Source organism: Grampus griseus, assembly GCF_964374135.1.
Source record: "Grampus griseus genome assembly, chromosome: 14".
Classification (NCBI taxonomy): domain Eukaryota; kingdom Metazoa; phylum Chordata; class Mammalia; order Artiodactyla; family Delphinidae; genus Grampus; species Grampus griseus.
In genome coordinates this window covers 77,209,967-77,226,970 of record NC_139008.1, presented here as the reverse complement: position 1 = coordinate 77,226,970, position 17,004 = coordinate 77,209,967, and the positions used below count along the sequence as shown (strand labels likewise).

General features: G+C 43.5%; 1 protein-coding gene across 3 annotated transcripts in view; it reads right to left on the bottom strand.

Annotated features, from left to right (window-relative positions):
• Window positions 1-16,272, bottom strand: part of SLC9A8 (solute carrier family 9 member A8) — a 71,830-nt gene extending 55,558 nt beyond the window's left edge. For all 3 annotated transcript variants that reach the window (XM_082670848.1, XM_082670849.1, XM_082670850.1), the window contains exons 1-3: window positions 16,186-16,272; window positions 14,109-14,287; window positions 7,780-7,860 (exon numbers count right to left, since the gene is read on the bottom strand). In XM_082670848.1, the coding sequence (XP_082526974.1) occupies window positions 7,780-7,860; window positions 14,109-14,287; window positions 16,186-16,199 (274 nt within the window). In that variant the 5' untranslated portion in view covers window positions 16,200-16,272. The remainder of the gene's footprint in view (window positions 1-7,779; window positions 7,861-14,108; window positions 14,288-16,185) is intronic.
• Between the last annotated feature and the right edge of the window lie 732 nt (window positions 16,273-17,004).

Sequence of the window (17,004 nt, the reverse complement as noted above, 5' to 3'; positions counted from 1 at the left end):
TAAATCTCCTATGCCTTCTCCTAGCAGGTCCCTGATAAGGAAGAAGTGGGGCTCAGACATGGGATAGGGGTGCCTAGCGAGATGCACATGAGCACCTTTAACCCTCAGGTTCCCGTGGACCTTCCAGGCCTGCAGAAGTGGCCCCTACCACACCATTGGAATACAGAGCTCCCAGGTTATTTCAAGATTACACAGATGCCCCAAATGAGGCAAGTGCCTTAGGTTAACTACTGCTTCCTGCATAATATAGTCCCCAAGGACACAGACCATATGGACGTTCCACAGGACAATACACTGGTCCACTACTGACATCATGCTAATGTACTGCGACAAGCATGAAGTGGCGAGGAGATGTCTTGGTAAGACACGTATGCTTCAGAGGATAGAGTTTCAGGGGCCTGCCCATCTGGGAAGAATTCAGAGGTCAAGTGGTCTGAAGCACACCAAGACATTGCCTCCAAGTAAAGGAAAAGGTCTGCCCCTTCTACTGTAATAAAGAAGCACAGGGCTTCCCTGGTGGCGCAGTGGTTGAGAGTCCGCCTGCCGATGCAGGGGACACGGGTTCATGCCCCGGTCCGGGAAGATCCCACATGCTGCGGAGTGGGTAGGCCTGTGAGCCATGGCCGCTGAGCCTGCGCGTCCGGAGCCTGTGCTCCGCAACGGGAGAGGCCACAACAGTGAGAGGCCCGCATACCACAAAAAAAAAAAAAAAAAAAAAAAAAAAAGGAAGCACAATGCTTGGTAGGCCTTCTCCAGGTTTTGGAGGCAATATATTCCACACTTGAGAAAACTATTCAACACTTCAACCCATTTATTGGATTTTGAGAGACTGACGGTTTTGAGTGAGGCCCAAAACAGTTAGCTGCAGTTCAAGCAGCTCTGCTGCTTTCGCCATACGATCTGGCGGACCCCATGGAACTGGAAGTATCTGGTAGGAAGGGAGGCCGGCAAGCCCCAATAGGAGGGTCGCTCAGCATAGATCCCTAGGACTCTGGAGCAAGGTCATGCCATTTGCAGAAGAGACACATATACCACTCAAAAAACTCCCAAGGGAAAAACACGATAAAGCTCCTGGCATGCTGTTGGGCCGTGGTAGAGACAGAGCATCTGAGCATGGGACGTCAAGTGCCCAGGTGGCCAGAATCATCTTTCATAAGTTGGGTTGCCATACCTGCTGTCAGGCTAGGTGGGCCCAGGAGCAATCCATTTTAAGATGGAAGTGTTACATTAGCGATCAGACTTGTGCCGATCTAAAAGGCACAAGTATGCTTTACTTGTGGCCCAGACCTCTATGTCATCTTTAGCTGTTACAGCAACATCTCTCTCAGCTCAGCTCCTACATACGGCCTCATGGGGAGCTCTTTAAGACCAGCTGACAGAGGAGAAAAAAAAAACCCACGCGTGGTTCATGAAACACTCGGCCAGCCTCCGATGTTGGCCACTTCAGCGTCTGTGCAATGGGCTCATGAGCACAGTAGCCATGATGGCAGACATGGAAGCTGTGCAGGGCCCCTACGGCATGAACTCCCTCTCACCAAGGCTGCTCTGTAGCCATTGCCACTGCTGAATGTATGACTGGAGAGCCACAGAGATCAACACGCATCACCTGGTGTGGTACCATCCCTTGAGAAGACCAGCCAACTGCATGATAGCACCTCGATTACATCAGACCCCTTCCATCCTGGAAAGGGCAGCAACTCATTCTGACTGAGGCTGACACATATGCTAGCACCACTGTCCCAGGGTCCATAAGTGTCTGAGCCACCAAAGTGGGATACTGCATAACAATATGTCAACAACATGTCAAACCAAGAGACTCACTTTTTGGCAAAGGAGGTGCAGAAGTGGGCATGAGACATGGACACCACACGGTCCTATCCAGAAACTGCCAGCCAGCCAGAGTGGTAAATGGCCTCTTAAAAAAGAGCTGAGGGGCTTCCCCGGTGGCGCAGTGGTTAAGAATCCGCCTGCCAATTCAGGGGACACAGGTTTGAGCCCTGGTCCGGGAAGATCCCACATGCCGCAGAGCAACTGAGCCTGCGCACCCTAGAGACCGTGCTCTGCAATAAGAGAAGCCACCGCAATGAGAAGCCTGCGCACCGCAACGAAGAGCAGCCCCCGCTCGCCACAACTAAAGAAAGCCCGCGCGCGGCAACGAAGACCCAACGCAGCCAAAAATAAATAAATAATAAAAATTTAAAAAAAAATGGAGCCGAGGCACCAGCTTGGAGGTGACATATTGTAAGGAATAGCATACTCCTCCAGGGTGCGGTATACTCCTGAAACCAGTGGCCATTATAGGGTGGTACATCCCCAACAGGCAAGCATGGGTACAGCACACAATGGGTACACCACTCACCACCACTCTCAGCGACTCACTTAAGAGTGGGGATTCCTGCTTGGAGGATTTCTGCTTCCTTAGCCTGAAACTTTAGGCTCGGTGGGTTGAAAGAACCTGGCTCCCAGAAGGGGACATTTCCACCAGAGTTCACATAGTAAGAGTTACAATGGCTGCTGCCTGGTCACTTTGGGCTTTTTGTGCCAACAGACCAGCAGGCCTAGAAACAGGCTACCAAGGCTACCACGTTGGCAGGGGTGACTAACCCTGATTACCATGAGGAGACAGCCCTGCTACTACAGGATAGGGCAGAAAGGAATATAATTACTTATGTAATATGTTTTTAACCACAAATGATTTTTTGAAAATACTTTAAAATATTGTTAGCACATTTTGTTAGCTATAATCATAGAATCACTTATGCTATAATAAGGTGATTTTGAAATTCCAGTCCTTGATGCTGCTACCTATACTAAAATAGATACTCCAAAGATAGTATTCTGAAAGACAGAAGACCTGCCAGGAAGATGAGAATCAGGACCCCAGAGCTGTCTCTCTGCTTTCTGGGGAAATGCTGTTTATATATTTTGTTTTTAAGGTAGCTTACTTTTTCAGTGGAATGTTGTTCCTTTCTGTTCTGTTGAGAACATTTATGTGGCGAAAGAGGAAATTTATAGAAATCAGCCCAGATGTAGCAAGTTTCCAAATGTAATCCTTTAACAACCTTTCTTCCTTTAAAGTTCAGACTACCTCACTATTCTGACATATCTAAAAGATTTAAGTATAAAATACAACTTTAAGATGAAAAAATGCTGAGCCAAGAGCGGATGACCATAAAACTAAGGAGAATCAGAGCAAGACTCCAGGCAAAAGCATATGCACTATTACAGAGCACACGTTTAGCTAACGGCAGCTAACGAGCAACAAGATGTTCCAAGAATAAATTGTCACCTCTCAGCCATGTTTCCAGAAACACAGAGGCTAAAAGTCTGCGCTAGCACTCTTCCCTGGAATGCGACAGCCCAGAAAATCCTTAGAGTCTAATGTGATCATTTTGTCAATGTGACAACCAATTTTGGCCTCTACCTCTGAGACAGCTACTCTAATGTCAACAAATGAATGCCCGTTTCTTCTCTAACAAAAATCAAAGTACCTGAGACTCAGGGAGAGTTCCCCATGGGACAGCTCAAGCTGCATCACAACTGGACTCTCACAGTCTAAAAAGTCAGGAAAGCTGTTAGAGTTATAGTCAGGATTCTTGCTTTAAGTTTTCTCTAAAAAAACCGTTTTTAGAACTTAAGTACAATTAGAATATAATCACTATATATATACTTTTTCCCAGAATTACCTTCAGTCAACAACTCAGGAACTGAGTGATTTTTTTTTCGTCTTCCACTCAAAACCCCCATTGACAAAAAGAGCCCTACTCTTAAAAAAAAAAAAAAATTTCAATCCTTTAGTCAAAACAAGGAGTTAATATAACCAAAAGCACAAACATAGTTAAGCAGGTTATGACAGGAAGCACATTTGTGTATTCCTATTTATTCAATGATTCAATCAAATCCAGTTATAAGTTAAAATACGGTTTTTCTAACTATCAGCAGTATTCAGGCTAAACCCTAGCATTTTGTAGTCAAATTCCATTCTTAACCCCATGCAGGCCTTTCCTCACTCTACGATAAAGTATGACTATGAAAAAAAAATTTATTACTATTTTTGCTATATACAACAGAGGACAGTAGGCAGTACAACTATTTCATTTTCACTCCTTACCAATTTCAGCCCAAAATATATGAACAGTGAATCAGCACTATATGGCCAATAAAAATAAATATGTGAACTTTACTAATACATGGAAAGAACAGTAAAAAGTGAAGAACACAAAAAATGATTGAAGCTCAAACCAAGTCAAGTCATCTGATGGGCATGTGTGCGTCTACACATGGTTTGGAAGAGAAGGAAGCATGATAAAAAGAGCTGGTTGTCAATGAAAAGGACTTTTCTTCTTTATAGCTAAGTGTGAAAAAATATATATATACATTTTTAAAAGGCCCGAACCACAGAATTCCCTAAGTATAGAAAGTATCTGAAAGCTTTGAACAAGGGCCAAGGAAATAGCTTTAGAACTTCATGTTGATACTATGCTTTTATAAAGAATGAAAAAAGTCTCAATTCATTTGAAAATACAATAAAATAGAAGAGCGGAAATGTGCTTTTTGAGTACAGATAGTCCTCTTCTATATCTACGATTTCTTAGGAACTCTGAATGCTTAACACAAAAGGCCAACAGTATCTCTAAATGACTGTGGACTAAAAAGTAACTTCTGGTTAGAAAAAGTAGGCTAGGAAAACTTACCCTTGAAAGAATGAAAACTCCATTTTCTCTGGCAGCTTCATCTAGATTCTTTTTGGCACAAAAGTTGGAAATTCTTGAAACGGTGGATATCTCAATATTTTGTTACACTTTGCTCCAGTAGGAGAAAAAAGTTTTCCTTCCATTTACATAGCTTTATGAAATACAGAACTACTTTGACAGCTTTGTCAGCATTTCTAAATTTTAACCAAATGTCCTCTAATATAACAAAAAGTCCTTTCTGGACCCCAGTACTCTCCCTAGAAGTGCTCTTAGTATTCCAATCACCTGAGTTAGCAAATAAGTACTGAAAGCAAGACTGACTTTCCATCACCCACTCCCAAGCCCTAGCTGTATAGGCTACAGTTATTTGCGCAACATCAGCAAAGAAAGAAACCTTGTGGACGGACAGCCTTTGCTGACCCCCAGCACTGCTCCACTCCATGTCCAGTTCTGGGGTGGCCATTTGGTCAGACTTCATCCTACAACTTCTGGTGGAAGCAGGGGGAAGAGGAGGCCACCTTTCCCAGCGTGACTGCTACTGTAAGGACAGCAAGCCTGAAGCTGTCAAGTCTTACCATGTGGAGAGAGCCCGCCTGAGAGTGAAGCCAAAACAAAGGGAAGCACTGTTGAGAATGGAGAAAAACGGAGCCCGGGAGACTTGATCCAGCGAAGTCTGAAGCTGGCACTGCCTGTCGGTTTTTTGGTGCCATGAGCCAATGGGTGTGCAACTCCACCCACACCAATATCTGTTTTCTTTGAATCATTTTGAATTGATTTTGTCCATTGAATGGAAAGAGTCCTATATCAGTTAAGATGTTTTCCTCTGCAAGTAAAAGAACACCTGACTAAAAATGGCTTAAACAATGGATGTTTATTATCTCATGTAACAGGCAGTTCTGAGATAGGTAGTTTCGGGGCTATCAATTCTACAAAACAACAGTGCAGTCAAGAATCTGGGCTTCCCATCTGTCCCCTTGGCAAGCCTCAGCATTCCGGCTTCGTCTTTGAGCCACAGTGATTGCAAGATGGCTACTAGTGCTCCTGGCATCACATCCTCATACAACAGCATCAAAGGAAGGGGAAATTTCTCTTTTTATCAGAGAGGAAAAATGTTTCCAAAACTCATCACCCCAGCACACTTCCCCTCGGTCTCACTGGCCAGACCTGGGTTTCACACTGCCTGCTGCCTCCACCCCTTTGAAACAATTACCACGATGGAGAAAACCAATCTTGACCTGGAGGAGGGGCCCACCTTCCTTGACCACACTGTGGAAAGACACGGGGTCAAAGCGAGGGTTCTGTTTTCATGGAGGGGGAGTGGTCCTTAGGTAGGCACACAACAATGTCGCTGTAGTCCTTGTACAAGCACTGGTGTTCAGTGACCCGCAGTTACTGAAACATTCAAGAGACGGTGAAGAACCTGACATTCCAAACCAAATTACAAGAACCACCACTTAAATTTCCATGTGCACAATACCTAAATACATACCAACTATAGGTCTTATTCTTAAGAAACTATGTAAACTGACCACAAAACTGTAACTTCCTTGCAGTGGCTTTTTAAGTCTTTACTGAATGCCCCAGAATAATAGGTATTAGCTATATAGGTTATTTTCGAGGTGCCTAATATCAGGAAAAGAATGCTAACAAATGATCCTCCTCTTCTTAGAGCTCTAAGGCTCTTGTTAACTAAGTTTGTTAGAATCTGCCAGGATGTGTAGCTGAAGAGACTGCTCAATAGAGAGCAGGAACTCTGAGTAAAACTGATTTCTAACTCTTTACTGAAGATCAAAATTATCCAGTGGTACATCTTCCTTAAAATATGGCATCACCTGGGGGTTACGGGACTGAAATGAGATGGCAATGTGAAAGCTCATAGGCCAGAACCTGGCACTTAGTAGTACTGTGAAGTCCAGGGAAAATATAGGAGGGGCTGAAACAGAGTAGTAGGAATGCTGGTACTGGTAGGGGAAGGAGAATGAACAGAGTCTGATCATTCATTTCTAAAGCTAACCTAAGCTGCTGCTATATTGCAAAAAATACTAAATACTATACTAAACCGGATCTAAGGCAAAGAAAAGTAACTTATAAAGCACCAGTGGTGATAAGGAAAATTAAATATCATCAGTAGGCAAGTGGAAACTAGTAAAAGTAACTACAATATAATAGGCTGATGAAAGCTTTGGCTGGCCTTAGTGAAACCCTATTTACTATCCTTTAAGCTTCCCCACCCACATCTTCATTTTAATACTTACTGAAAAGTAAGGTCCCTGCTTCATTAACCACTTCAATGGACTTACATGTGAGGTCAACTGTGATTACAGTGATTCATACATTCTAAATAGAGGCTAATTATCTTAACAGTTAATTGCCACAGGAAACAAAAGAGGGAAATATAAGTGAGGTAGAATGGAATGCTCTCTGAAGACCTTAGATCTGACTGACATTAAAGTGAGCCATTCCTCCATCCTAAACCTTAAAGTGAGAGCCTCTTCCAGCTGTAAAATTCAGTGATTCTATGAATTAACTATCAATTATTCGCCTTAGTCGAGTGACAGCACAGCCTAGTAGTAGACCTTAGAATAAACAGTGTGAATGTTCATTTCCAAAGCTAACCCAAACCATCGCTATATTGGGAAAGAATTTCTAAATATACTAAACCAGATCTACAAGGCAAAGAAAACTTATAAAGTATATATAATTTTATATATAAAATTAACTTAAAAAGCAGTGGTGATAAGAAAAAAATAAATATCATTGGTAGGCAACTTGAAACTAGAAATAAAGTAACTACAATATAATAAGCGGATAAAAGCCTTAGATGTGCCCTGAGGGTGGTTCTAGAAGTAGAAAGGGCTCTCAAGTTGGACAGAGGGGCTTCTATGTGACCTTTAGGAGGTCATCACCCCTGAGCCCCCAGTGTCCTCATCTGTAAAATGGGATCATAACACCCTCATGGCAGCTTGCAGTGACAATGAAATGAGCTCAGTATACACCACATCTCTTGTGGTTTCTAGCACTTTGGAGGCACTCAAAAAGTGGTATAGTTAGTGCTTTTATTATAAGATCACCAATAAGCACTTACCTAAAGAGACAACAGCAACGCTCTCTGGCAGGAAATGTAATCTGTATCGGATCAGTAGATGCACCAATATGATGCAGATAGCTGTGGGAAAAAATAAGACTTTTTTTTAAAATTATTTTTTTAACATCTTTATTGGAGTATAATTGCTTAACAATGGTGTGTTAGTTTCTGCTTTATAACAAAGTGAATCAGCTATAGTATACATATATCCCCATATCTCCTCCCTCTTGCGTCTCCCTCCCACCCTCCCTAACCCACCCCTCTAGGTGGTCACAAAGCACTGAGCTGATCTCCCTATGCTATGCAGCTGCTTCCCACTAGCTATTTTACATTTGGTAGTGTATATATGTCCATGCCACTCTCATTTTGCCCCAGCTTACCCTTCCCCCTCCCCACGTCCTCAAGTCCATTCTCTATGTCTTCGTCTTAATTCCTGTCCTGCCCCTAGAAAACAGCCCAACTTTGAATGATAAACACCAAGTCCAAGGCAGGGGTTATTTCTAGGAGGCTGCCAGGGAAATGGACAACTGACAATGACACAGTAAACTTCAGCTGTATTTTCAATTTCTTATTTCTTAACCAGGAGGTAGCTGCATGGTGTTCACTACATTTTCTCCGTATTTCTTTACGTGCCTGAACCAGTTTGTTTTCCAGTTGTTGAAAGAGCAACAGACATCTACCGCTATTCTAAGCTGTAAACATTATACAACCACTTAAAATTATTCAAATTTCCCTGATTCTGAGAAATGATCCTCAATGGTGAGGAGGAAGTTAATGAAATCAATCACTTTTATGCAGCTAGAGCTGCAACAGAATATATGTTGACACAAAGTATCTTGCCACCACATGATTGTTCTCTTTTAACGCAGAAGGAAGTAAGGGTGTTTTAAAAAACAGAACAAAGTTAATATTAGTTTGGTGATAAGAGCATCAGAGACCTGAAGATGGGGTGTTTGCTCCCCAGATGGGTACTGGGGCTCCCACTGGTTGAGGGCTTCCCATGAGCCAGGCACTGTACCGAGCACTTCCCAAACGCTGTCTCATTTGACCCTCAACACCCCTCTCTGAATGAGCTGTTATCACCACTACCTCCTTTGATTCAAGATAAAAGCGGAGGCTTAGAGAGGTCCCACTGCTGGTAGACGCCACAGGGTTGAGCTTAATTCTAACCCTGTGCCCTTAATCCTGGGCACCCACCACCTCCCTCCCTGTGGCCTTCATTCCTCAACCAGCAAAATAAGAATAATGTCTGACTTTCCTCACAGGGGTGTTGTCATGAAAGAAAAGAAACAGAAAGATGTAAAACTATTTGAAAGGAATACATATTTCTGAACAACAACAAAAAAAAGCACACTTTTGCATAAATAACTCCTAAATGTAATTTCAAGACCCAAATGTTAGTGTGCATGTCTTTTTCTCTTACTAGGCACCTAGGTGGTATGCCATCTCATCAAAGTATTACCTTGATAGTACTAAAAATAAATGTGTTGCCTTTTTTTTTTTTGGTAAAAGGAAATGTTTAAACAATCTGCATGGCTGTGAACTGGCCACCCTCAGAGCCCACACTGACAAATTAGATTATCTTTAGTCCCACCAAGAAGCACCAGGTGGCCAGAGAAAGGAAACAGCTGTAAATACAGAAATTTTGTCCTCCTTTTATTCTGTGCTCTAAACTATCAATCTGTGATGTTATTTTATTATAAATATTTAGCCTAGTTAGAAAAATCCTACATTAAGTACTAACAGCAAGAAAAAAGTTCCAATGCATTAGTACATGTAACCAATGAGACCGCCTATTGCCTAAAAAGGCAGGCAGGTAAGCACATAAGTAGACAGAAAATTGATCTAAGGAGTGGAATCAGTTTCTGCTCTTTCTTTGCACCAAGCTGGATGAAAAAAGTTTACAGTTTCTTCTCATAAATCACACAACTATTTGCAGCTTTAAGAGCAAAAGAGAAAGCTCTATCAATGGAGAGAGCTACATATAAGAATGATCAATGCCAGGGAATGGTCTTCAGCTATAAAAAGAAGGAGATCTGCAAAGACAACCCATAGAATCGGAGAAAATATTTTTAAGTCATATGTCTGATAAAGGTCTAGTGTCCAGAGTATATAAAGAACTCTGACAACTCAACAACAAAAAGACAACACAATTTTAAAATGGGCAAAAGACTGAAACTGACATTTCTCTAAAGAGATGCAAATGGCCAATAAACACATGAAAAGATGCTCATCAGCATTAATCATTAGAAAAATGCAAATCAAAACCACAATGAGGACATCCCTGGTGGCGCAGTGGTTGAGAGTACGCCTGCCATGCAGGTGATGAGGGTTCGTGCCCGGGTCCGGGAGGATCCCACATGCCGCGGAGCGGCTGGGCCTGTGAGCCATGGCCACTGAGCCTGCGTGTCCGGAGCCTGTGCTCCGCAATGGGAGAGGTCACAGTAGTGAGAGGACCGCTACCGCAAAAAAACAAAAAACAAAAACCAAAAAACAAAAAACCACAATGAGAAACAAAAAAAAAACAACACAATGAGATAAAACTTCACACCCTAGGCTATAATTAACATAACAAGTGTTGACAAGGATGGAGAGAAACTGGAACCCTTGTGCATTGCTGGTGGGAATGTAAAATGGTGCAGCCTCTGTGGAAAAGTTTGGCAGTTCCTGAGAAAGTTACACATAGAGTAACCACTTAACCCAGCAATTCCACTTCTAAGTATGTACCCAAGAGAAATAAAAACATATGCCCACATAAAAACCCGTACAAACGGGCTTCCCTGGTGGCACAGTGGTTGAGAGTCCGCCTGCTGATGCAGGGGACACGGGTTCGTGCCCCGGTCCGGGAAGATCCCACAGGCCGCGGAGCGGCTGGGCCCATAAGCCATGGCCGCTGGGCCTGCGCATCCGGAGCCTGTGCTCCGCAATGGGAGAGGCCATAACAGTGAGAGGCCCGCATACCACAAAAGAAAAAAAAAAAAAGTACAAAAATGTTCATAGCAGCACTATTCACAATAGCCAAAAGGTGGAAACAACCCAAATGCCCATCAAGTGATGAATGGATAAACATAATGTGGAATATTATTCAGCCATAAAAAAGGAAGGGAATTCTGACACATGCCACAACATGGATGAAGCTTGAAAACATATGCCAAGTGAAAGAAGCCAGACATAAAAGGTCACATATTGTATGGTTCCAATTGTATGAGATATTCTGAGTAGGCAAATTCCTAGAGACAGCAGAACAGTGTCTACCAGAGACTGAGGGGACGGAATGGGGAGGGACTGCTTTTAATAGGAACTGGGTTTCCTTTTGGGGTGATGAAAATGTTCTAGAACTAGATAATGGTGATGGTTGCCCAGTACTGTGAATGTACTAAATGCCACTAAATTGTGCACTTTGAAATGGTAAATTTTATGTTATGTTTATTTTACCACATACACATCCTTTTTCTTAAAAAAAAAATGAGGTAGATACAAAAAGACTAACATGGAAAGATGTCCAAGACATTCTGTAAGATGAAAAGGCAAGTTATAGGACCCCACTTATATTAAAACAAACTCCAAACTACATGTGCCTGTTGGTGTGTATGTGCTTACGAATGTACACATGTATATATACACATACAAGTGCATGTTTTCAAGTACACTTGGGAAAAAACAGAGCAAGAAGGGACAAAAACTTCTGTGCCATATGGAGGGTATGAGTACAAATTAATGTTTCCAATTTTTCATGCCTGAAGTTTTAATTACAGAAAATATATTGAAACATAGGCATGTCAATTTTAACAACTCCATTAAATTTAATGGCCCATAAAATGTGTCAAATGATGCTAATAGTTAACTCTAAGTCAATAATAATGACTCACTATTGTCTCTGTGGAGTCAAAGATCAGCAAGGGTTAAGTGTAAGTCAACTGATTTCAAGCTTCTAAAAGTCAAAAGTAACCAGAGTTTTGGCATCCTTTCCACACAAAAGTTACAATTTCATTTGACCTGACTAAAATAGTAAACAAAAGTGGTAAATCTGTTCCAGGTTATGAGTTCCTGAAGTCTAGAATAATCTATGGACTATTTCCCGCAATTCACTAGTCTATATATTTAGTGAGCTGGCAAGTTACTTATTAACAGCCATTTTATTTTTCTTTATCAGATTTACACTGTTTGGACACATAATCACAAATAAATATACAAGATACTTAATAATTTGTTGATATACAAGAACAGAGGGAAAAAAATGCCTTCAAATTTACTTAGAAAGCATTCCACTTTTCTAATGTATGCTGACCTACACATAAAAAGTGGAGATACCAACTCAACTGATTAGGTGAAAACTGAAACCATCTGACATCAGTATGACTCTAAAGTATAGGTTTGAAGATCTGTTTGAAGAGAAGACAATCCAATAGAAATATTCAGCACTACTAAATACAGTTCAGCCCTTTTTGGCCTCAAAGAGGCCAAAAGTGGGCAGGATTTTGTCTGGATTAAAAAGCACATCATAAAAACCTGTTTTGTGATCTCGGGCACAAGCTAATCCTAGACGCTCCACACCCTGAAAGTTACTTTGAAAGCCTTATCTTTTTCACCCTCCGGTGAAAAAAGTGATTACAAAACAGAAGTTTTTTTCCCCAAGGCTTGCCTTTTATATTCCCTAACATATCATGCTGACAACAATGTAAATAGACTAATAATACTCTTTCAGGTTTAAGGATTCAGGTACTAAAGACTTCTTGATCAAGGGAAGAACTGCTTTTCTTCTTTGTATTCAACTACTGTAACAAAAGGAAAAAAAAAGAAAACAAAACAAGATTCCTTGATTGTTAAAGTAATCCCCTAGAAGTAGAATTCAATTACACCGAAAGAGTAAAAAATTATTTGGGCATATCAAATCTAAATGGACATTGTACACTTGTGGTTTGTGTACTTTTTCAGTGTACAACTTAGAAGTTTTTTAAAAACTATGAAAGACAAGGATGAGTCCTGGGATTTTAAATAAAATTAGTATCTTATTAAAATTATTTAATTAACAGAGTCTGACTAGAAGTGTGAAAGAAGTTACACTTTTCCTCAAAAAAACAGTCCTAATAGCCATCTATTATGGCTATGGAAATACTCTGCACTTTTCCATTTTTTTGTACCTTACTTTCTTATGAAAAGATCTAATCAGAAATATGACTCAGTATCATTAAAGAGAAGCAGAAAATGTAAACGTCCCAACTTCACTCTTCAAACAAGAGTTTGGAGGGTCATATTTGAAGCTATTTCTTCTTTAGCTGATCCAAAGTGGTTGTGCAGTTTCAACTGGTCTTCTGGTCTAAAACAGGTGTCTACTGTCCATAGTCTCTGGGAGGCAGCTAAGTTACTGCCTTTTATCTAAACTTCTTGACCAATATCTGGCAACCTGGATATTAGCCTCTAGTCTCCCCCAAACCAGGTCTGTCAATAATTTAACCTCTCTGGGCCTAAATTTCTTCACCTGTTAAAGGAGGAAGTCGAATAAAATGAGATTTTCAGTTTGAGAGAGTGAATCTGTTTAAAGAAAAACATTATATAGGTAAATAACAGCACAGGTGGTACACAGATATGGCAAAAGTCATGACCATGGTTAATGGGAATGACGGAAGTTAAGGAAAACAGTGTGCTAGGGCAAGAGTGTGTGATCTTTTACTCACAGCAAACCTCTTAACTAAGTAAAATTTTACGTGGAGGCCTAATGGGTACGAGGAACAAAATGCTGCTCTGGTCAGAAAGCTGGATGCTCTGCCATTTCAGGCCCCACCCCACCCCCTGCTCCCACCGCCACCTACACAGAAACACACAGAGACTCTCAGGAGCGGAGTCTGAAATACACTCAACTAGATGTTCAAAGTTCTCTCTAGAGCAAAAATTCTTTAATTCTTCCTTTCAAAGGATGTCTAAGATATATAAAGGGCTCTTCAGAATTGCTCAGCTCAATGATTTTATAAAGAAAAAGGAGTACCCTGTTATGATGTTATGAACAGACTGATCACTGACCCTCAGCGTTTGAAGTGAAAACCAAACAGGAGGAAGACTTGACCAAGTCAACAGTGGTTGACACGGGGTTGACCACACAGACAGCACACACAGACACTCGCAATGCCAGATGATGGTGTCTCCGCACGCACTCACCGAGGGCCGCACTCACCGCGGGCCGCACTCACCGCGGGCCGCACTCACCGAGGGCCGCACTCACCGCGGGCCGCACCCACCCCGGGCCGCACTCACCCCGGGCCGCACTCACCGCGGCCCGCACTCACCGCGGCCCGCACTCACCGAGGGCCGCACTCACCCCGGCCCGCACTCACCGAGCACCAGGAGGCTGAAGAAAATGGTCATGCCGCTCGACTGCTCCTCCTGCTGAGCCTGCTGCCCCGTCTGCACCGGGAGGATGGGCTTGGCGGGGCTCGGGCGCACCAGTTTCGTAGTGACCGCCAGGGTGGTGTGAAGGGTGACATTGAAACCTTCATGAGTTGTATTGGGGAACCTGTTGGAGAACATAAAAAGCAGCGGAATTAGACAAAGGAAAAAGGGCTCCAAATTACCAACACATACAAACCAGACAGAGAACTTCGGCACGGAGCCTGATGGGATTCACAACCCTTGCAACCAAGAGGCAGGCCTTGGAGAGAAACTGATTAGGAAGATTCCCTCCTGCTGCAGCACAAGGGCACCAGTGGCCTCAGGTACTCTGAACGCAAACACTTAGAGGACAGGGACAAGGGGGAATCAGGACCGGTGTAGAATCAAAGGCTGCCTGCTCTTTGGCACTTAATGGGGGATTTAAAGGGAGGCAAACTGGAGTCTCATCATATTCCAAGGTCCAACATTATTTACTAAGTGCCTTATTTCTCCAGTTTACATTCTTTTCCTTAGATGGTATCTGCAAGCTGAAGAAGCCACTGAATTTGCCCAGTTGTTGATCTGGTCAGAATGCTCTACCCTACTTTAGAAAAACCTTCTCTGAGTTCAAAAAGCCCAAATGTAATCCCCTCTGTAATCCCCTCCTCCATACTACTGCTGTGTTCCTCACACTATCTCCTCACACTGTGTTGGGATTGTAAACTAGCACGATATTGACATAATGACCACCATAACTGTGATTATAACAGCTAATGTTTTTTGAGTACGGCTTAATTCCAGGAACCAGGTAACATACCAAGTCTCATTTAATGGGCATAATAAGCCTGAGGTGGACACTACTACTTTCTCTTTTTTACCCATGAATAACAAGCTCAGAGAGGTTGCAAAGCTTGGCGAGTATCAGTCAGTGGCAGAATCAAGCTTTAAGTCCAAACTTGAAATCACTGAGTCATACCACCTCTTTTGCTTTGTGCTGCTGAGGCCCAATTTAGTGTCTGGGACAGAGAAGATGCTCAATAAGTAATGTGACTAAATGAAATGACCACCAGGCCAAAAGACATGCATGAAAAGTTGTCAGGTGAGGAAGTCAAAGTTCAACCATGGGGTTGGTTCCTTGTTCATTTTCACATACTCATTCCACAAATATAGATGGGGCACCTATAACACGCAACAGACTGTGCCTGGCAGGTATGTAGATGGACTAAGAGTGGTCCTTCCCCAGCAGCACCAGGAGGACAGAGGCACCTTCACCCCCCTTTATCTCATCTTGTACAGTTAGCTCCCTTGCTCTCCACACTCCAGCCATCCTGCCGTTCTTTCTGTCCCTCAAAAAGGCACTAGGCTCTTTCTTGCTCCTGGCCTTTTGCACCTTTTGTTTCCTCTCCTATCCCTCCTTCTGGTCACTAAGGTTTCATGTGGCACGTCACCTCTTCCCGAGAAGCCTCCCACACACCAACACCACTCCGTTTCCTCCACAGCACTGAAATCATCTAGTCTATTTATGGTCTTCTTTTTCCACTAGAATGGAAGCTCCCTGAGAGCGGCTCCTGGTCGGCCTCCTTCACTACCATGTGACCAGGGCCTGAAATAGAGTAGATGGCCACCAGTTAACGAATAAATGAAACTCACTGAAGGAAACAGATGTGAAAAATAGTCATTACAATGGAGGAGGTGACTGGCTACGTAAGGGGTGCAGCTGGGGGACTTTCTGGAGGCAGCGAAGCGCTGCGTAATCAGCGGATGCGAAAACTAGGAAAGTGAAATTTGTCTTGCGTCTTCCGCAAGACGGCTTTCGAGACCTATGCTGGGCAGCCGATCCCTAGCCAGAGGGTCCAACCTCTAGGAGGCTGCACGGCCCAGGCCCGTCCCTCCAGCCCTCCTCGCAGGCGCCGGCATGGTCAGTCCTGGCCAACCAGCACAAAGAGCTCCGCCTTATGGGGCCGGAGGGCGGCCTGAGGTGCTCGCAGTCACCCGATGGGGCCCAGCCCTGCCGCCTCCGCCGCCCCGGAAAAACCCACTCACTCCTCTTCCGCCATCTTCTCCCCAATCCTGCGGAGCCTCCGAGACCACCGAGCCGCGGGGCTAGCAGGGCCCGCTTTTGCTTCCGGCTTCCGCTGGAGGCGCGGAACGGGGGGCGGGGTCTCGGCTGCGCAAGGGCGGCACTTCTGTCCTTTCGTCTCTATGGCCCGAGGGTGGGAGGTCTTCCGGGAACGTTCCGAGCGTTTGTCTGGCCTGAGTCTTTTGACCCTCCGGCCCTACGAGATTCCAGTTTTTCCCTTCCACAGGGTAGGGACATTTTGGGGGAAACTCCTGTGAGGTCACTGTGACTCACCCTGAAAGCAAGCTCTTTCTTCTCAGTGTCCAGGAATTCGCCATACTGAAATTGGGAAGGAAGCTTCTAGCGTAAGCTGTGCAGAGGGACCCCAGATGTATACTTCCCCAGGCTCAGTTTTCCCCAGCTGTGAAGAGGCCTAGCCACCTGGGTTTAGCAGAATCGTGCGGTATTCTGTCTGCAAACATTTATTGAGTTCTGACCATATGCCTATCGTTAAAATAGGTGATGATGATCTAGGGATAGATTGTTCATTAATTTGTTCATTGTCTCAACAAATACTCATTAGACGCCTATATGAGCTTAGCAGTGGTCTGTGGGGTTGGGGATACAGGAAGGAACAAGGTGAGTTTGGAGGGGTAGGAAGAACCCCATCGGGAGAGCTGGTACACTGTTATGAGGCCTTTGGGTTTGACACCACCTCTGCTGCTACCTCCCTTCCTGGTCGAAACCATCGTATCTCAGCAGCTGTGATAGCTGCTTAAACCCTCTTTCTGACTCTGCTATTG